Source organism: Setaria italica, chromosome IX (assembly GCF_000263155.2).
Source record: "Setaria italica strain Yugu1 chromosome IX, Setaria_italica_v2.0, whole genome shotgun sequence".
NCBI lineage: Eukaryota > Viridiplantae > Streptophyta > Magnoliopsida > Poales > Poaceae > Setaria > Setaria italica.
The window spans coordinates 19,094,414-19,116,213 of record NC_028458.1 but is presented as its reverse complement, the minus strand read 5'-3'; the positions used below and the strand labels follow the sequence as shown (position 1 = coordinate 19,116,213).

Here is a 21,800-nt window from a genome sequence, read left to right as displayed (position 1 = left end):
GTTATGTTTATTTGTTTTCACACAAATAAAATCTTATACAGAATTAAACGAGTTGATGCTCATTTATTGTGATGGCTACCGGAACAGGGGCATTGGGATATCAGATAGCTCTAATGGGGCCAAAGAAGGAGCTTATTTTGAACCCCATGAAGTGGTGTCTGCTAAAAGGTTTAAATCTGTAAACGGGCATGCACTAGCATACTTAAAATGTGCCTCTTCTGATCAGTTACCAGTGGCAGTTTCTGCGGTGATGGAGGTATGCAATGTTTCTCTTTTATCAAAATATTTGCATTCAATTTGGAATTCTTGATTTGCATTTCCAATGTTTCTTCTGTAGCTATCTTATCCCTGCTTAACCATAACGATGTTGGAAAGGACATGCATGCTACCATTATGGAAGTCATCTATCATTCTTCGTTACTGTGCCTTTATTGGTTGCGTGCAACTGTAAATGATGAAATTTTTTTATGCCTTCATAGTTTAATAACATTTTTGGTCATAGTTATTTATACACCTTTTTTGTCAAAATGGTTAAATCATAACTTTTTTAACAAATTGGTAGTAGTGTTCATAGTCCACCTATTACTAATCTGGACCTTTTTGTGGATTGTACTTGTTGACAGAAAGGTCGCACCAATGATACACTTGATAGTGAGACGACATCCTGTGAAGTGAAGTCTGGATGTACTTCATCTCCTATTTTTCAAGAAAATCATAGTGAATCAAATGCTGGTCAAATTCCTTCCTGTGTTGATCATGATAGGCAAGAATCTGGGAAAAGGAAAGCTGAAGTGCCTGGGATGAGGGCATCTACAAGTCTGGGTGTTATGGACCAAACCTATGGGATTAAGCATCAGAGGCGCAGGAATAAGGACTCAGATTTGGAACATGGTTCTGAAATAATTAACCTTTGCCCAACTGCTAACCTTCTAGACGAGGTACATGACTCATCCTTGCGGTCCAAAGACAACTTGGCTGCAGGAGAACTCCTTCAAAAGTTCAACTGCTTACCAACCTCTCTTTTTTTTTTGACATTGTGCTGTTCTTTTCTTTTTGGAAACTTTGTTCTATACTGTGACATGTCTTAGAAATTAAGATTTCATACATAGCCTTTTCCATAATTATATCATTCTGTATCGTATTTCCTACTAGTTACAGTGTGTTCTATTCTTTCTTCCATCCCATTTGTGTATTCCTTCGGTCATTTGGCCCATGATAATTCCATTCCACAAAAGATGAAGTAACAAGGATTTCTTCTGCCTTTGTTTGATGATGTTTAGCCATCTTCTTATTTGTAGGTTGAAAGACTACTTAGGGAGAACCCAGATCCAGCTAATTTAGAGAAAGCAAAGTCGATACTCAAAGTGAGATTCCCCTTAAAACTCAGCATGGCAATGCTCGATTTGCATCCATATGCTCGTCCCAAATATTCTTTTTTGCTTCGATGACATTTTGTACTATTCCTGAATCAGGTCCAAGAAAAGGACCTTTTGGATGCACTTGTTAAGCTTTCTGAAGCATCATATGATGGTAAGTCACTTTGTTGAATCCTTTTACCATCGCAAACTTTGTGTTCAACAGAACCTCCTCTATCAAATTCCTCTAAAAATGGACATTATTTAGTCATTCGCCGTCTTCATCACTGACCCCCTTTTGCCCATTGTACTCTTGCCTATTGCAACTACCTGAAGCCCTGAAGTGACCCCCTTTTGCCTCGGTGCTCTGCAGCGGTTTATTTCAGTGCTAACGGTCAGCCGGGCAATACGCACGATGATGGCAAGGCCGACGAGGAGGTGCTGCCAAATCCGGCGAATTCCAGCGACGAGACGCCACCTGTGACGACGAGGCAGGCAGGCGCCGGAGCTGGAAACCATGTCAAGATCCAGGGAGTCGCTGCCACGGCGCTACCCCTCTCCACTGCGCCACCGTCACTGATGCAGACGCGCCCGTCGCTCGCTCCCGCGTCCCCGTCCTCCGCCCCCGCCGCGCTGGGCGAGTCCTCGCGGGGCCTCTCCACCGCGCACCAGCCCCACGCGCAGCCGGTGGTCGTGGGGTCGGCCTCCGCGCCCCCGGCGCCGAGTAAGACGCGGCTCATCATCACCAAGAGGAAGACCACGGCGGAGCAGAGATGGCGAATGTGGGAGTTCGCGCACCGCGTCGGGTGGAGCATCCAGAAGGCCGGCGCCGACGCCGTCGACGCCTTCTGCGCCCAGGTCGGCGTCCCCGAGCGCGCCCTCAGGAACTGGATGGCCAACAACAGGCGCCTTGCCAAGGTTCCACCCCCGTCATCGCCACCGCCGCGGTCCATCATCAAGAGGACCAAGACCACGGCGGAGCAGAGGAAGCGGATGCGGGAGTTCGCGTACCGCGTCGGGTGGAGCATCCAGAAGGCCGGCGCCGACGCCGTCGACGCCTTCTGCGCCCAGGTCGGCGTCCCCGAGCGCGCCCTCAGGAACTGGATGGCCAACAACAGTCGCCTTGCCAAGGTTCCACCCCCGCCATCGCCACCGCCGCGGTCCATCATCAAGAGGACCAAGACCACGGCGGAGCAGAGGAAGCGGATGCGGGAGTTCGCGTACCGCGTCGGGTGGAGCATCCAGAAGGCCGGCGCCGGCGCCGTCGACGCCTTGTGCGCCCAGGTCGGCGTCCCCGAGTGCGCCCTCAGGAACTGGATGGCCAACAACAGGCACCTCGCCAATGTTCCACCCCCGTCCCTGTCCTCGCCGCCGCTGCCGTCGCACCACCAAGTCCAAGACCACCCGCCGGCCGACACACCGCCGCAGGGATCGATGACCGAACAAGGCAAGTCTCCTGAACCTGAAGCTGCTGCTGCACCTGCTGATGACGGCGCCGGCAAGGGAGACGAGGATGAAGAAGCTTCTGAAGTAACTCAACGAGGAAGGGGCCATCGGGCCAGAAAGCCCAACAAGTGCTACGCTGACTCGTTCTGGATGTAATTGGCGAACTGCTGTGAGCTGTAGCAGCTCCAGAACTCCGACGAACTCTATTTTATCACCTACCAAATCAATGTAGGTAGCCTATACATACCATCCGGTACTTTGTGCGTAACAGGCAAAATGAGATTGTGGCACATCCGCACATATGACTTCTTCTCACAGGTCCCCTGCATCTATGATCTCTTGTTATCATCCGTTTTGTTAGTGATGAAAATACGAAATCCTCCAGTCACATTGAATTGCTTATCACATGCATGTTGGTGCCTTGATTCTCTGTCGGTTTCGGTTTTTGGAAATTTGCTGGACCAATTGATACAGCATCTTCAACTTAGGGGGTGTATAGGCATGTTGATTTCTCGAGTCAGGAACGAGAGGAGCAGAGGATGGTGGAAATACGTCGGACACTTCTCAACAAAGCAGAGGATCATGCGATCGTAGAAGTTTGCGAGTTTTGCCAGAACATAGTACCAGGTGGACCTAACTGTAGTATGCGAGCGCAAACGGAACTTTTTTGGTTTGTCTGAGCTATTAGCGGGCCGCGGGGCCGTTGCGCGTGTGTGAGACGAAGGAATTCCTTGAAATTGGAAAATGGGCATATATGGGCCGCATTTTTTTTCTCTTCACTCACTACTACGCACGACCCATTTCCCAGCCCGAGAATACTTGCGGCCCGTGCCAGCTCCCAGCGAGGGTTTTACTGGGTTACTTGCTGGCCGCCGCCGGCGCCGCACGCTCGCACGCCCACACCACGCCGTCTTCCTTCTTTCCGCCGCCGCCGCCCACCACCACCGCCAAGGAAAGGCTTGCTGCGCGAAGGGGGACATGGCGCTCTACCGCCGTCTCCTGCTCCTCCGGCGCCTGTCCAACCTCCACCCCTCGCCCTTCCCCACCCCAGCGATCGGCTCATCATCACCACCTACCCTAGCGGGGCTCCTCACCCCCATGGGCCGCCGTCACTTCGCCTTCTCCTCCGCCGAGGAGGCCGCCGCCGAGCGCCGCCGCCGCAAGCGCCGCCTCCGCATCGAGCCGCCGCTGAACGCCATCCGCCGCGGGCCGCCTCCCCCGCGGGACCCCAACGCGCCTCGCCAACCCGACACCACCTCCGCCCTCGTCGGCCCGCGCCTCAGCCTCCACAACCGCGTCCAGTCCCTCATCCGCTCGGGGGATCTCGACGGCGCCTCCGTCGCCGCCCGCGCCGCCGTCTCCTCCCGCGTCCGGCCCACCGTTTTCACCTGCAACGCCGTCGCCGCGGCCATGGTCCGCGCCGGGCGCCACGACGACGCCGTCGCTCTCTTCGAGTTCTTCTTCCGCCGCTCCAACATCGTCCCCAACATCGTCTCCTACAACACCCTCATCCTCGCCCACTGCGAGGCCGTCCGCGTCGACGACGCGATGCAGGTGTACCGCGACATGCTCTCGTCGGCGCCCTTCTCCCCCTCCTCCGTTACCTTCCGGCACCTCACCAAGGGCCTCGTCGCTGCCGGACGAATCCGTGACGCCCTCGACCTCCTCCGCGAGATGCTCAACCGCGGGGCTGGCGCTGACTCACTCGTCTACAACAACCTCATCGCCGGCTACATCGACCTGGACGACTGGGACAAGGCCTTCGAGCTCTTCAACGAGCTCACGGAGAGGTGCGCTGTCTATGACGGCGTCGTCCACACCACCTTCATGGAGGGCTACTGGAAGCAGGGTAAGGACAAGGAGGCCATGGACAACTACCAGTCCCTGCTCCAGCGGGGCTTCAAGATGACACCGGCTACCTGCAACGTCCTGCTCGAGACGCTCTTCAAGCACGGCAAGCACAAGGAGGCCAACGAACTGTGGGAGACCATGATGGACAACCACACACCACCAACCTTCATTGGCATCAACGCTGAGTCCTACAATGTCATGGTCAACCAGTGCTTCAAGGAGGGCAAGTTTGAGGAGGCAATTGAGGTATTTCACCGCCAGCCCAGGAAGAATGTTCAGATGGATGTTGGTTGCTTCAACAACATCATTGGCAAGCTATGTGAGAACGGGATGCTTGCTGAGGCAGAGAAGCTCTTTGAAGAGATGGAGACCAAATCGGTCCTTCCAGATGTATACACCTACACTTACCTTGTCGACTCGTGCTTCAAGGAAGCCCGTGTGGAAGATACAATGCAGTATTTCCACAAAATGGCAGATGGGAGGGAGCATGGGCCAAAGTTTAATATCGGTTTCTTCAACCTCATGTTTAAAGGACTTACGGAAGCTGGCCGGATTGATGATGCCTTGAAGGTGTATGGGAGGATGCCTGACAAGGAGATCAAGCCAAACACAACAACCTTTGAAATCCTTGTCAAAGCCTTATGCAAGGCAGGGGACTTGGATCGAGCACGGGACCTAGTGATGGACATGGCAAGGGGTGCTGTTGAGCCTCCTCAAGAGTTCCGTGAGTCTGTTATTGACATTTTCAAGAAGTCCAATCGCCAGGAAGAAATCGAGAAAGCTTTTGAAGAAAAGCCTTTGCCAACACCTCAGCCAAGGACAGAGAATCAGCCGAGGACAGAGTATCGCCCTCACAATGCAGTTGGTGTTTCTCAAGGGAGACAGCCTGGCTTTAGCTCAGCTTCACCGGTGCAGCTTGGATTTGGTTACTCTCAGCCGCAACAGCCAGCATTTAAAGACACTAAAAATCAGCAGCCTGGTTTTGACTCATCTCGGCAATGGCATTCAGGTTTTGGTGCTCCTCAAGCGCAGCACCCAGGATATGGCGCACCCCAGCCTGTACAGGCTGTAGTTGGTCCCCCTCAACCACCACAGGCACAGTTTGGTGCTTCTCAGGGTGTACCAGGGTATAGCAACCATCCATCACAAGTGGGGTATGGTTCGCAGCTGCCTCAGTCAGGATACGGTTTTGCACCTCACCAAGAACAAGTAGGATTTGGAAATCAAGTAGCACATTCACCACCTGCATATGTGGCTTCCCAAAGCCAGTCTTCACATGGTACCCATTGGAGCCAGAGTGGTTATGGATCACCCCAAGGGCGACTGGGGTATGGCAGTGCTCAAGGGCTGCAACATGCTTCTCATTTACCACATCACCAAGCAGATTTTGGTATGCCACAGGTCCAAAATAACAATGGGTTTCCTCATGTGCAGCAACAATCAAATTCTGTAGCTCGTCATGGGCAGACTGCTGTAGGCACAGCTGAAGGTGAATCACCCCAAGGGAAACTGGGGTATGGCGGTGCTCAAGGGCTGCAACATGCTTCTCATTTACCACATCACCAGGCAGGTTTTGGTATGCCACAGGTCCAAAATGACAATGGGTTTCCTCATGTGCAGCAACAATCAAATTTTGTAGCTCGTCATGGGCAGACTGCTGTAGGCACAGCTGAAGGTGAATCCAAGTTTGGTGGTTCGTATGGGCAGCCGAGGAATGACAATTCTAAAGGCCCACCACGTTTTGGAGCTCAAACGGACCATCATTACAGCACTGGATACAGGGCATCCTATGGTACGCAAGGATTTAATGGTGCCCGTGGTGAATATGAAACTGCATCCAAAGACCAATTAGATCCTACCTCTTCTGAAGATCGGCAACAAGTAGCATTCTGAATCGGCTCCAACTTGAAAAGTTTTCAGTCATAAAATGAATTAATTAGTGCTGTTCCGCACTGAAACTTTTCAAGTTGGACACTATCTAGATATTTAGATCATAATGAATACACTTCTCCATTATTATTTTGGTTGCAACCGCTGTTCCATTTATCAGAGATCATCCAGTGTTTTTTTCCCACATATGTATGCATGCGGAATTGTGTTATCGGTTATCATACAAACATGTGGTTCAAATGAGGAACTGTGTTACACACGCATGACTGGTTCTATATGATTGTTCTCGATGAACCTCAAGTCAATATGAAAGGTACTCATAATCCATGTGGTTTTTTTTATACCATTTCATAGTATACTTTATTCTTAATTTTCTTTTGATAAAGTTGGAAAAAGCTATTTACTGCTATATTGTTGAGAGTTGATACTTGATACTAAATGTGTTCTAGCTTATACGCAGGGCAACTTTATTTCCATAAATCAATCCTTCTTCTGGCAGGGCAGAGTCAGAATCGCACATAGTTTTATACTACACTATTAAGTAGCACAGAAGCTCCTCCATTTTGTTAATGTATTTTGTAATTACATCATGTACTTTGAAATATTTTCTGTTCATTCCAACCAAAACTGTCTGTCTTGTTGCCATGGCAATCTTTGAATAGGGATATCATAGCGCCTCTACTGAGCTTTCTGGTAGCATGTCATCTGCTACTACACCAGGTGGATTCATGAATGTTTGTGGCTCTCTCTCTCTCCACATTCAGCCACAATGCTTTGTGGCATCTGGTAAGGTAATCATCTCCTTGCCGGTCATATATGAAATCAAGGCATCCTTGTTTGTGTTCCATGTAAATAGTTTAATATAAATGGTGAAATTTGACCTTCCCCTGTTCCGTAGTAAGGTTCCTGCAACTGTCCAGTTATCGAAATACTCTTTGTAAGGACATATTCCATAATTTGGCACTAACGTCCTGTGTTATATTCCCTTGAAAAGTGTTCATGTTTGACTGGATCATTAATGTTCTTCCTCTCCGAGTACCTGACCCAGAAATGGTTACTGTGTAATCTGCAGGTGTCCAGTGAGGCAAACAAAAAACGGTTCGAAAGCAGGTAAATTCTGAGCTCCCACAATGTTCAGGTTTGCAGCCTGTCCTCATTTTTTAGGAGCATTTGCTTTTCCTAGCTAAAACTGATTTGTTTTTGCACGAGAAATATTTTCTTGATTGTCCATAAATAGTTATTTTACAAGGTTAAAAACTTGCAGATCATTAAATATATAATATAACTGTTGATTCGTATTGCAATTAAATATATAATATAATAGAATGTCATTTGTTAAGCTTCCTTCCCACCCAGTGAACCTCAGTAACTTGGGTATCACCGTATCAGGGTATGACTATTATCTTTACCTGACTCCGATTTCACGCCATACCAGCAGATTCCCAATAACATGGTTTTTTCAATGAAGTCAGAAAAGTATTTCAAGGGATCCATCATACATAAATATAGATGCTTCTGCACATGGTAAGTTATCTATCATTACTGAATACGCCTCCATTTCTAAGGTTTGCATCGCTCATCACTGGTTCTCTTTTGGCACCCGTTTTTTTGTTTCATAGATGGCACATCAGCTACATCTTTCTGTCAAGAAGCCACAATATGTTTGTCATGGATCTGTACATTGTATTAAGAGCTGTGGTGAAAGTGTATGGACGCGGTGAGACCTACTATTGTGTACATGATCAAGAGATCATGGAATAATGTCTGCGTGTACAAATAGTATTCTGGTTTTGAAATGACGTGATCAATGGTAGATTAAGATCAAGGTGGGGAAGCCAGCTCATTTGTAACAATGTGCTGTACAAACTATTTGGCTTTAGATTCACGTTGGATCCACCTTAATGAGAAGACAGTCTAGGCTCGCACCAACACGGTCAATTTATGTACTTGTCACAGAACAGCATTAAGAGGCCAATTTCTGATTTGGTGTTCTAATGTTTTGTTCCTTGAAAACAATTCAACATTTTTATTGTTACAAGAGGATTTAACCCTTTCTATGCCTTGTAAGTTGGTTGGCGATCATACCATTCTATGAATGTTAATTTTATAATAGTTAACAGTCTCTTCATAGATTTTGATTTGTATGGCCAATAGTAATATCTTGGTGCTCTTTTGTTCTGGTCTGATGACCATCTTTTGGTTAAAGAAAGTTAAACAGGCGGATGAAATGAGTGGGAAGTATAGAAAGTAAGATCAAGAAATATTCATTTGGTATTGCAAAAGTTATGATTATTTTACAAATAGTTATACGTTTTCATGAGAACAAAATAGGCTTATATGATTTTATTGCCTATAGCAATGCACGGGTCATTTACTCATTTAGTGAGTGCAAATAAAATTAGGGCTGATCTGTCTATGTGTTGATGGTATCAATTTCATATTTTAAGCAAAAGTGATCCATCCTCATGTTAGACATCTGTAAAATGATAATATTGTGTAAAGGATTAATTAATTTAACGAAGTTTATATAATTGCGATTACAAGTACAGATTCAACTACAATTTATATAGTTAGTCATTAGACTTGAATGATGTACATCTTTGTTATAGATATAAAATTATTGTCTACTATATTTTTTTATGAATATAAAATTTTGTTTACTAGGTTTAAACACGTGCCTGTGGCATGTGCGGCTCCACTAGTCGTACATACATGTGGTTCAAATGAGGAGTTGTGTTACTCGCATGACTGATTCTATATGATTGTGGAGTGGTGTGAACCCCTTGTTGCTTTTGTTATTACTGCTGTGCATGATTTCAGTTAAAACTTAAAAGATAATATGCTCCAGTGCCCTTTGGTATCATATGATATGCTATTTTGTATATTTTGATATATGCCAATTTAAAGTACAGAAAGTAGTACCTAGGTAGGTATCGCTATTATGCAGTTGCAGTGGCTGTATTAGTTTATTTAGTTATCTGTAGGTCGAGATTGAGGAATGGATCTATTACTGTCCTACTTCCATCTATTTACTGAATTTATGCCAGTTTTGAGACCCTGCTGCGCTTCCATATATCGAATTTAATGGTTTTGCTTCTTATGCCAGATATGGGTGCTATTTTCCCTGAAGCTATTTGATTTGACAAATGAATATACACAACATGGCATGCTGGTGTTTACATACTGCAATTTTATATTAATCTTAGGTAATGATATGCTCTGTTATCACCAAGTATCTTCCCTATTTGTAAATATGTTGCATGTTGGATTGTAATATGTCCTAAACATTGAAAAGAATATTTTGTGCTCCTTGCAAAATTTGTTTGCAGGAACAGGGATGGAGTTCTTATGCCCCTCATGATATCAAAGTTCTTTTTATGCTTTCAACAAGCTGACTGCATCTTATCAGGTGCTAATTCGAGGTCAATCATGTGTATAGGTGAGTGAAAATGCCTTTTGTGTTTTTCTCGCTTTGCCTCCATAGCTCCATGTATATTATCTGCCAAACTGTTTTATCTCAATTGAGGCATTTCATTAAGGAGATTATCCAGAGTGGTATAACCACAGAAGATGCTAACAACTAGAAATGCTGAGGAAATTATCCATCTACAATTCTACACAGTGACAACAACAGCACAGATAGAAACATGAAAATCCAATATTTCTTTCTTTGGTTTGTTTATGAACTGTTTTTTTTCTGTCCATATTCCAGTGTCAAAGTTCAGAATTATTAAAAGCAAAGGTTAATTCCCAATATATATGCTTTGTACATAATTACATATTAGCACACACCTTGAGAATTATCTTAGTGAACCCACCTGCTCCCACAAATACTTTTATGTCACATACTCAGATGTAGTCTAAACATGATCAATAAAGGAGGGCCTTGTTTTGAACCCCAAGCAGTTGTGCCCTAAAAGGTGGTGAGCCTGCATGCATGCACTTGCATACCCCAACCCACACACGACCCCAACAAAGTGTTTATCTCGAAAAAATTGCAATCAATTTTAGGTTCTGATTTTTTATTGTAGTTTTAGCGTTTCATCTTCTTCAACCATTCTGAAGGATGCTATGCATGCCTGTCCTTGGTGGTTGTGCATACCTGAAAAAATATTGAAACCCCCATAATTCTTTGGAGATCTATGGAGTTTGATGGCAGATTTTCCACTACTCATTGAGCTGTTTTCATTGTCAATTTGTTACATTAAAGAATTTTTTACTTTGATCACTTAAAGCTATTGAAAGTTCACTGTTAGTAGTCTAGAACTTTTTTATGCGCTTGCTAAGTTTTGTGAAGTATGATAATATGTTGAATCCTTTTGTAGAAGAAGCCTTTTAGTTTACTTGCAGCTTTTGTCTTGATTCGTTCCATATTTGATGCAAGTGCCCCTCTAGTTGTGGTTGTAAGAGCGCAATCAATGAAACTAGATTAGTGTACATAGCCGATTAAAGTAATTGGAACTGCCCACCTAGGATTTGCAATAATCTGTAGAGGTAATTTTAAGGGATCTGGGCTGGTTTTGAATACTTAAGACTTTGGTGGATTGTGGATATGGCAAGGTTTGACCTTTTTCGTTACCTGCAAATTGCTCCCTTGCACATTTGCACTCCAAGGAACCAGTCCATCAAATTCCACTAAATATTGAGACTGATGCCTTTTGCCATTTTCACCAGCTGTTAGTATTTTGCACCCATTGCCCCACTAGAACTGACCCTTGCCTCTGTCTCTTGTCTGTGGTGGCATCCTTGAGTGTTACAGGTTGCTAAGCAACTCCAACACGGAACATGGTGAGGAGGGCGACGAGGAGACACCGCCGAAAGCCAGGAGCCGGTGGGTGAGCTGAAGCGACGAGACGAGGCTGAGGAAGGCCGCGGAGCAGAACACAAGGGCAAGAACTCACGATCCAGGACTGCTGTCAATGATGGGATGGCTGTCCATCCATATGATCATCTCGAGCTGCCGCAGGCCGCAGCTAAGGTTGGTTGGGTTTCCAGCGTTTGCTGTTCCGCAGATCACGTTCCCAGGGAGGCAGGAGTCGTTATCCATCTAACACAGATCTGCTGATGCAGAAATCAGAATGCAGATGATATAAGTCCTTGCACATGTGACGTCTATCAGTAGATGCTACTCGGATTCATCAGAGGCTGTTTTTAAGCTGGTTATTGTCCGCCTTCACCGCTGCAGGTTTTAGGACTTTTGTGTGGTCACTGGCGCTACTGCCCCTTGACGCTGGACCGTATGCCTCCCTGGCTCCCTGCTGTGCCCATTCCCAGATCTGAAAAAGCCTGAACTTGCCCTTGCCCTTGGCGTGCAGCTGCTTCTGGTCCCTAGTGCTGATTGCTCTGTGCTCATCAGCGTGGTGGGGCTGGCCACTTCACTGTAGCCATTGATGTGCCTGATTCGCTCCATTGATTATGATTATGGACGGGACAAACCACATGGACGAATTCAGATCTCAAAGCTAGACAAAGCGAAATGAAAATAAACAACGTAGATCTGTGAGAGTGACGCCGCTGGCTGTGCTTCAACCAAGTCATTCATGCGTCCTACACTCCTACCTGATCCTGAGAAGCACCATCGCAACATCACATTCACGCATGTTCCGCCGTTGCCCGGCTGCCACCCTCTCCGCCACCGGTCGGTCGTGACGCACGCGTGGGCGGCGGTAGCCATCCTCTCCGACTCACTCACCCACTGGCCGACAGGTTCGACTCGTCTGCTTGGACAAAGGCCACACATGCCGACACACGCTAAACGATCCAAGGTCGGGTAGGGAACGAAGCCTCGCGTCTGCAGATCACACGGCACAATCACGGCGAGCTTACCAAATGGGGCACCTGATTTTTGGTCACCGGCAGTAGTGTCGTGTCCATGCCGTCGGTGGCGTCCGCGCCCGGATTCTTGCACCGCCACGGGGTGCTTGGGCTCGGATAATCCTCCCCAGTTTCCCCCACTGGCCGGCGCGGGAGGCTAGAGCCATGCATGGCGAGGCCTTCCTCTACTGCGGCGGCTTCCGTCTGCCTCGGCGTCGCCCTCGTCGCGCTCCTGTTCCCCGCCTCCAGCCTCTCGCTGCGCGCCACGGTCGGCGCCGCCGATGTCTCCTCCGAGCTGGCCAACGAGGCGCGCGGCCGCGGCAGCACAGGCGTGCGGCGGCTCGGGGGCCCGGAGGGCAGGTGCCACTACCCCGCGGCCGCGTCTGACCCAGGCCGCAGCTACCCGCGCCCGCGCGGCGGGTACGTCGACTACCTCTACCTCTACTACTGCGTTATCGGCGGCGAGCGCCGGCCCGCCCTGGGCTGCGCCGCGATGGCGGCGTGGCTCGCCGTGCTCTTCTACCTGCTCGCGGACACGGCGGCGGCCTACTTCTGCTCCAGCCTCGAGGGCCTCTCGCGCCTGCTCCGCCTGCCGCCGGCCATCGCCGGGGCCACGCTGCTCTCGCTCGGGAACGGCGCGCCCGACGCGCTCTCCGCGCTCGCGTCCTTCGACGGCCGAGGCAAGGGCGGAGGCGGAGGGGCCGCCGCCGTCGGGCTCAGCGGCGTGCTCGGCGGCGCGATGTTCGTGTCCGCCGCCGTGCTCGGCGTCGTCGCCCTCCGCGCCGGCGGCCAGGGTGTCGCCGTCGACCGCGCCAGCTTCTTCCGGGACGCGGCCTTCCTCCTCCTGGCCCTCGCCGCCGTCGCCGTCGTCATCACCGCGGGCGAGGTCGGCATCTGGGGCGCCGTAGCGTTCGCCTCGCTCTACCTCGTCTACGTTCTCGCCGTCGCGTTTACGCCGGAACACTGGACCAGACGCCAGGATGAAGAGGAGGACCACGGCCCCGCCGCCGCTTCCTCGGAGCTCCACAGCGTCATAGAGACCAAGTTCTACACCGACCAGGAGGCTCGAGATCTACTCCTCGCCGACACCGCCGCGCCTCTCCTCCAGTACTACGCCGGCGACAATATCAGCGGCGGCGGCAACAACAAGAGCACGTTCTGGACCGTCATGCGCGTGCTAGCTCTTCCCCTGACTCTCCCACGGCGGCTGACGATCCCAGACGCGAGCAAGGAGCGGTGGAGCAAGACGACCGCGGTGACCACGGCCACGCTCGCCCCCATCTTCCTGGCCTTCCTCTGCAGCCACCGCGCCACTGGGAGCCCGTTCCCCGCCGTCCTCCTCGGCGGCCTCGTTGGCATCGTGCTGGGCCTCCTCGCCTTCCTCACCACGGAACCCTCCGCCCCGCCGACCCGGTTCCTCGCCGCGTGGCTCGCCGGCGGGTTCGCCATGAGCGTGGCGTGGGCGTACGTGATCGCCAACGAGGTCCTGTCGCTGCTGGTCTCGGCCAGCGTCGTACTATACGTGGACGCGGCGGCGCTGGGGGTGACCGTGCTCGCCTGGGGAAACTCGCTCGGCGACCTCATCGCGAACGTTGCGGTGGCCTCCCGCGGCGGCCCCTGCGGCGCGCAGGTGGCCGTGTCCGGCTGCTACGGCGGGCCGGTGTTCAACGTCCTCGTGGGCCTCGGCCTGTCCTTGCTGCTTTCGTGCTGGGCCGGGTACCCGCAGACAGTGAAGATTCCGAGGGAGTCCGGGCTTTACCGGACGCTGGGCTTTGTGGTCGTTGGGCTTGTGTGGGCCTTGGTGATGCTGCCCAGGAGAGGGATGAGGGTGGACAGGACGCTGGGCTTTGGGCTCCTGGCGATATACTTATGCTTCATATGTATTAACATTTCACAGCTCAAGAATGAACGGTAGCATATTGGATTCATTCGTTGCATGAATCAGAGGTGGCTGCTTTGAAAAAATGGTGGCCAGCCCTGGATACGTATCTTTAATCCAAATAGATTACCGGCCCAATATACATTTTTCTGTCTTTATTGAGCAGATTGTCCACTGTTGGTAATAGATTAAGGTAAGTACCAATAGTCTCAATAATATTAGAATAATTAGTACACATTTCAGGGTTTTTTTTCCATACTTTTGTGATGCAACCTGTTTTGGGTTTCACTGGGAGGATTTATAGGTGGGGTGTGCAATCTGCAGCAATAGCATCATAGCAACCATCACAAAAGGCAAAAGGAGAGGCAAAGAAGATGATCATTGCTCCAATGAGTATGCTTTTTTTTTTTGTAGTTTTGTACTTTTGTTGTCTCTTTCTAAGAGAAGCAGGAGAGCTTCTCAATTTTGTAATGTAAACTTAGTCTTGCTGTGATGCTGCGATGGCCATCAAAGGCATTGATACTTGATACTGCTAATAGTATGTAAAGTATTTATCTTCTCCATTGGTTAATTTTCTTGAATGTGATGGGTCCCATGAGTCAGCGAGCAGAACTGCTACTCAATCAAATCACCCTACGTTGAGCTCATGAGACAGTAGTTAGTTAACGCGTGCAACATCATGATAACTGGGGTCGGCATTACTTTAACCAATCAAGCAAACTTAAGTCGCAATGCAAGTTCACTTAAAACATTCTCGTATGCATGCATAAGGACGTTTCTACTCCGTCCGTCCATCATTTTAATATTTTTAGATTTATAACTTTTACTATGTATCTAGACATAATATATATATATATATATATATATATATATATATATATATATATCAAAATAATCTACGATTTGGGACGGAGGAAACATTTAACTAACAATCAAAACTATATGATGGCTCGTCCCCCTAATACTTTTACCGAAGCCATTTACTAGCCGGTTCTCACATATGCATGCGGCAGTAGAAATATTGGTATATTAATTAGGTTATTAACTCATTGGATGACAGCCTGACCCTTTAGATAATAATATTATCTACTCTCTCCATTCCAAATTGTAGATTGTTTTAACTTTTCTAAGTTCATAGTTTTTATTATGCACCTAGTATATGTCTAAATACATAATTTGGAACAGAGGAAGTACTAACTTTCCTTAACACGTGCACTCATTTACATATGCATACACGCTGCACACTATATTTTATTTCCTTTTACTAGAAAAACAAGGTAATTAACCCAAATAAACTTAACTAGTTCTATTAAGCTAATATTGTCATTAATATCAATTAATTAATCCCTTAATATACGGGGTATTACAAGCAGCACCATTCAAATAAAAATTATCAGAAGGTAAGGTAGCAAACAAACAAAATAGAAATGTCCTCTGCACCTTATGTCATCACAGAAGGAGACTTCATGTATGCCCAGCGTACATTATATTGACTGCCTATACATATTTGTGCTTGCTGTTGCACGTGACGAGAGGAACCACACGTATCAAATATGATGCCATTTCTTCTTTTGACTTGACCTCAGCCTCTGTGCCTCCGGTTGCAGTCTCTCGAATTTGAATCGGCACTCTGCAGGCAGGTGCTGATGATTTGGCTACAGAGACTGAATCAACTCTTACAGCAGCATGATTTGAATCGAGCAAGTCTAAGGCTTCTTCCTTGAATATCTGAAATTCCATTGAATAAACCGCAGGATGATAACAAGCTAACAGCTGCTATCTTACCTCAATCAAGGACACCCTAATTAAAAGCTCTGCACCATCCTCGCGTCAACCTTTCTGAATATTAATGTCTCCATGACTAAGGCAAATCGACCGTCCCGGAGTCGAGTCGAAGCCAGCGAAGGAGACGAGCAAGCGACAAGGAAGCCATGGCCCCTTTCTTCGTCTTCGGCGGCGGTGCAGGTTGTTGATCCTGTGCCCTCTCTTTCTCTTTTCACAGATTAGATGCGCGCATGCGGCCTATCCGTCCGATTTTTTTGTTTTTTAGCCCTTTTTGCGAAAGATTCTCACAAATACGTCCCTGGCGGAACCAATTTAAAAAATGGACCCTTAGCTTGGCGTCATCCACGCTAGCGCCAAGCTTACACGTCTCGGTACCAGCCACCCTAACGCCAAGGTCCATGCGCAGCTGCTGACGCGGTTGCCGATGTGGCGGGGGCTTGGCGCCATCCATAATAGCGCCAAGCCTTGGCGCCGTGGATCTTGGCGCCGAGCTATCTACCACGTACCCCTTCGCGTTTCGAACTAAACAAGTATAATTATTTCGAGAAGTGTGTAACAAACTAAGCTGTGGTTCAACTGGTTAGGAGGTGGGCTTTGAAGTAGAAAAAAAGTTCAACATGGGGGTTTTGTAATAAGTGCCATTTGAGGTATTAAAAATAACTATGAGAAATTGGAAAGAAATCCAAAAGAAAAAGAAAAGAAATTGGCAAAAGATCAAATTCGGCCAAATTTGACCGAAATTTGAGTTTCAATTTGAAATTCAGAAAAATTTATCAAACATGTGGAATACAAGTGTGAGATTATTTGGAATTATGGGATCAAAAATTTGGAGCTAGATTGGTGCCAAATATCACAAAAGAATTAGAGAAAGAAAAAGAAAAAGAAGAATGCTGTTTACTGTTCACCGTCCGAAAACAGCAGTCCAGAAAAACAGCAGCAGAGTCTGTTTTCAAAATTCATTTCTGGAGAATTTTGCAACTAAGTGCATCATGAAAACTATACCATATTGAAGTGTGAACTTTGGACTACAAGATTTGGGTGTTGTTGGCCAGGATCAGGAACAGGAAGGAAGTCGAATTCCAGCCCAAAGTCAGCATAAAATCACCGGTTAACTGAAACTCTGAATTTTGACTAAGACTGAACAGCAGCAAGGCATCGACTTGGAGCTCGAATTCAGAGTAATTTAGATCAAAAGAGATACTTGTTCATGAGCAAAATGGAACATTGGGACATAGTAGAACATGTTTAGGTAGAAGTTGGATTGGAAAAACAAGGTTTAGGCCACTGAATTGGATTAACAAGTGAGATCGACACTACTGTCGATAACTGACGAACTGAATCTCTGATTCAGTCGAATTCAGAACCAACTCGAGCAACATCTCCAAAATTCCACTGGTTTGATGATTATCTCGGGATGGAGCCAAAACAAAAGATGGAGAAATTGAGTTTATCTGTAACTTTCTTTAAGCATCGGTGTGCCGTTGGATCAAAGATCAACCACGACGCGGTTCTGAAGGTCACGGGCGGTGACAGAGCTCCAGACGTGTCGCCGCCGCCGTCGTCGGTCGACCGCCAGAGCAACTAGCTAGGCCACCTCCTCACCATGCAAGCCTACGGGTAGGCCACGGTGTCGTCCATGCGCGGGGTTAATTGCTTGAATAGTTACTGCTCCCGCGCCACCGTTTCACTGCCTCCCCTTTTTACCGCCGCCCGCTCTCCTCTGTCAAGCATCACCGCCAAGCAAAATTCCGCCGCCACATCTCGTCTCCCGTCGATTCCTCTCGCCCACTTCCCCACAGACACCCCAGCTACACCCTAGACCAGTCGTTGTCCCACATCCATGCCGGAGTAGCCGTGCTCGCCGCCGCTTCTGTCCGCCGCCGTCGCGCCGCCCGCTCACGGTGAGAACCACCTTGTGCTACCTCTCTTTCTTCCTGAGTAGTTGTAATCGAGTCTTTAGGGTCCTAGGATGGTGTAGGGGTAGATGTGTGAGTCCGTGGTGACGATGTCGCAAGAAGCCACGGCCGGCCGAGGGAGTCGCCGCCTGTCGCCATGGAGAGAATGGCTTCGGCCATCTCCTGGGGAGCTGTTGCCGCGCACGGGGTCGTGTAGGTCTGGGGTTGGTGTCGCGACCTAGTCCCGCCGCCGGGAGGGCGCCGGCCGGCGAGCCGCGCCGCCCCCTGTCTCGGACGCATTTTGGTGGGAGGTAGGGGAAGACGCTGGAGCCAGGGCCCACGCGTCAGTGGAAGGAAAGGAGGCGCGGCCGGAGCAGACAGGCCGAGCGCGGTCGGTTGCTGGGCCGCGACCCTGAGGCCCAGTAACACGCGCGCGCGGTTCGGCTGATAAAAGAAAAGGGCCGACGTATCGTGCAAGCCCAGTGAAGCAGGCCGGTGTCGTGGAAAAAGAGAAGAAAAAGAAAAGAGGCCGTGGGCCGGTGTCGGGCTGCAGAAAAGAAAGAGAAAGGAAATCGGCCCGCGAAGCCCGTCGGGGGAAAGAAAAGGCCGGCGGGTATAGGTGAATAGGGAAGGTGGGGTCCGCGCCGTAGGGCCCAGTGTTCGTGAGAGAGGGTAGAGCGTGGGTGAGTAAGAAAAGTTTTCTGGGTGATTTTCGGGAAAGATTAGACTTCCTTTAGCAAAATAATTCGTTTAAATTCGTTTTACACCATTTTAATCACAGAAATTTGTAGGAGTGTCCAAAATTAGTGAAACCAATTTTGTTAGGCTTGTTTTATTTTCCTTTATGCATTAAAATTTTTACACCCTAGGAAAATAATAAAAATTTGGGTATTTATTTAATGCCTTCCTTTTAAGGTAATTAAATAAATACTTAATATTTATAAAATGTATAAAATATGAATAATACTTTATCAATCACAAATAATTCTTAACCCATAGGAAATTAGATTTTCAAGTTAGAAAATAATTACCACTTTTTCTAAATTAAAAGAAAAAGCTATAAGGAGGGTTAAGTAAGAAAAATAAAAGTATAGGTTAATCTTTTTAGATTTTTGTGTGTTGGCTTGCAACTTTATCATGATAAGTCGTATAGTCCTTGTTGGCTTGCAACTTTATCATGAAGGAAAGTTGTATAGTCTGTTATTCAAAAAAATTTGCATTCTAACCCCTGCATGTATATGTGCCATAAATCCAGAAGCACCGGAAGAAGATTGCTGGGAATTTTCAGAAAGACCCTTAGAGTCCGACGAGGTGTTTGAGTTTGTTCCCTGTGAAGCAAATCCGTCAACTTCTACTAATCTTTTTAGCGAGCAAGGCAAGCCCCGGTGCATTTATACCTATCTATTTTGAAGTCGTTATTTCATGTGACTAGTTATAGGTTATTTGCTTAGTGTATGCACTAAGTCTAGGAGTTGATTGAAACCTATTCTCGTGTATGATCATGCCTTGATTTAAGGACATCTTTGCCACTTGTTCAAATCTTAGAAACTACCCAAGTCTAGAATTGCTTACTTGCTTACATGCTTGGTTTACCAACCTTAAGGAAAACTCTTAAGTCATACATGTTGCTTATAAAAGATAGTCTGGAATATGGAAACAGACAGAAGCTAGAGATGTAGTTCTGTCTGCTAGATTAATCTGGTTAAGGCCCGATTCGTGTCTTAACTGTTGATCAAGTGATAAGCCTCTGATCACTTACTGGGTATGGGACCAGTAAAGCCCAGTAGATTAGTAAATTCTATGATCAGGAATGCTTCGTACCCGCGCTTGACGTGCTGGAGATTGGCAGGGGTGTAGCCTGAAACTCACATGGAGATCAGGCCAGACGTGGGGTCCCATGTGGGGGTGCATCCCTGGGTCCGGGTAGTCGTATTCCTAATCATTGACTTTGCTAATCGAGAGGTTGTTAGTACGACCTGGACAGTCGTATAATGCTGGTGATCAGGGTACTCTCCTGCAGGATGTAATTAGATCCGGATCGCCGCAATTCTCGGTTATGAATGCACTTGATCGCTGTTAAGCATCGTAGTATAAACTCATGCGATATAAAATCTCCTGTTGTCAAGTAATGTGTGATTTAACAGCTATGATTGCTTTTTACTTCTGTTATCATCTAGAATGGTTAGGTAATGACTTAACTAAAATAAAAGATAAAACTAAGGCCTCACTCGTAGTAAGCTTTTTCGGCAAAATTTTGTCAACCAAGCACACCCAAAGGCCGACATGCATTCCAAAGAAAAACTATTATATTGGTTAGTCGGGTAAGACTTGCTGAGTACCCCGTACTCAGGGTTTTTCCCCTTGTGGCTATCTTTCAGAAGCTCCACAGGAGGCTACCGAGGAGGAGACCCCGAAGCCCTAGGGTATTGACCCGAGTCTCACAATACCCTAGAAAACAGTTTATCGACGCATCTTCTCCTGAACTATTTATGTTTAATCTTAGAGCTTGTCTAACACTGCATCACTAAGTTTGCCTCAATTTATGTCTTGTAATAACTCGTACCTCCTACTTATGAATGTAAAAATGTAATGTTTGTTGATATTATCCCATCGCGGATATTATCTTGATGTATGGCTATGAGACACGTCGTGGATCCTTCGAGGAGTCCTAGGGACACTCGACGGACTACCGGACTTATGCTGTTTTAGGTGCGTTTCGTATAATTGCTGTTACGACAGCGATTGGGCGCACTTAAACCAGCTTAAGTTGGGCGGTTCCGCCACAGGTTTGAACTCAGGTCTCCAGGATAAGAAGCCCACCTCCTAACAAGTTGAACCACAACTTAGTTTGTTGCACACTTCTCGGAATAATTATACTTGTTTAGTTCGAAACGCGAAGGGGTACGGGGTAGATAGCTCGGCGCCAAGCTTGGCGCCAAGATCCATGGCGCCAAGGCTTGGCGCCATGATGGATGGTGCCAAGCCCCCGCCACATCGGCACCCGCGCCTTGGCGTCAGGATGGCTGGCGGTTGTAGCTTGCCACCAGCGTGGATGGCGCCAAGCTAAGGGTCCATTTTTGGAATTGATTCCGGCAAGAGCGTATTTGTGAGAATCTTTCAAAAAAGAGCTTAAAAAATAAAAAAGTCGGCCTATCCGTTCCGGCCGGTAAGCCGTCCGGCTCGCTCGTCTGCTCCTCGTCGTGTCGTCGGTTGCGCCGTACTAGCGTTGAAGGAGCGTGAAGCTTGTTACCTGCGGTGGAAGGCACGCGCCCAAGGCCGTCAGCGACGCCGCCGCAAGTTGCTGGGAGCCAAGGAGATGCCGTGATCTGAAGATGACGACGAGGCGGCGCCACGATGGTGTGCGCGTCCTCACCAAAAGACCGACGCCCCCAACATGCAAGCAAAGGAGACGTGAAGCCCGGCACGTACGTGCATGTGCCCTACCAGGAGCCAACCAGAAGACAAGCGAGCTAGCCAAGAGCTTTGGAGAACGGTTTCCCGGCGGCTCTGCCGGGACTTGGAGATCATCGCGACCTCGACGACGACCCTGCCACGACGCCTACTTGGCTCCAGCGACACGACGACCATGCATCCTCGACCAACCACTATATAGCTACTACTTTATGGTAGTAGGTAAGGTAGTAGGTAAGGCAATGACTTGGCATCCGACTCACCAACTTTTTTATCTCCGCTACATAGGTTCGCATGCACATGCCTTGTATTTCGTTCCCACGCATGTCATCAGACGGCAAATCCATGGAGATCGGGCGAACTATGGATATCCCAACCCCACTGCTGCTCTCCACCTTGGCAGTATCCGTGGTCATATGCTACGTCCTCTTCTGGAAGCAGGTGGCGACCAGGAAGCGTGCGCCGCTGCCGCCT

The 21,800-nt window shown here is 48.1% G+C and overlaps 3 protein-coding genes across 11 annotated transcripts; all 3 read left to right on the top strand.

Moving 5' to 3' along the window:
- The first annotated feature begins 92 nt into the window (after positions 1-92).
- On the top strand, positions 93-3,177 carry LOC101764195. The gene is made up of 5 exons (XM_014805872.2): positions 93-256; positions 624-938; positions 1,299-1,364; positions 1,473-1,530; positions 1,729-3,177. The coding sequence occupies exons 1-5, from the start codon at positions 251-253 to the stop codon at positions 2,955-2,957; spliced, it is 1,674 nt and encodes a 557-aa protein (XP_014661358.2). The 5' UTR covers positions 93-250; the 3' UTR covers positions 2,958-3,177.
- Positions 3,178-3,678: 501 nt separating this feature from the next.
- On the top strand, positions 3,679-8,597 carry LOC101764859 (pentatricopeptide repeat-containing protein At1g10270). 9 transcript variants are annotated; one of them, XM_022829840.1, is made up of 5 exons: positions 3,679-6,855; positions 7,205-7,333; positions 7,615-7,652; positions 7,932-8,066; positions 8,162-8,597. In XM_022829840.1, the coding sequence occupies exon 1, from the start codon at positions 3,780-3,782 to the stop codon at positions 6,543-6,545; it is 2,766 nt and encodes a 921-aa protein (XP_022685575.1). In that variant the 5' UTR covers positions 3,679-3,779; the 3' UTR covers positions 6,546-6,855; positions 7,205-7,333; positions 7,615-7,652; positions 7,932-8,066; positions 8,162-8,597. The 9 variants fall into 9 exon arrangements, with proteins under 9 accessions (XP_022685575.1, XP_022685574.1, XP_022685577.1 ...); XM_022829839.1 differs by having other exon boundaries at positions 7,003-7,333; XM_022829842.1 differs by lacking the exon at positions 7,205-7,333 and having other exon boundaries at positions 7,981-8,066.
- A 40-nt stretch (positions 8,598-8,637) lies between these two features.
- LOC101764173 (cation/calcium exchanger 1) lies at positions 8,638-14,729 on the top strand. Its single transcript, XM_004982991.3, has 3 exons — positions 8,638-9,748; positions 9,872-9,981; positions 11,302-14,729. Exon 3 carries the CDS (start codon positions 12,526-12,528, stop codon positions 14,269-14,271), a length of 1,746 nt encoding a protein of 581 aa, XP_004983048.1. The 5' UTR covers positions 8,638-9,748; positions 9,872-9,981; positions 11,302-12,525; the 3' UTR covers positions 14,272-14,729.
- Positions 14,730-21,800: the final 7,071 nt, after the last annotated feature.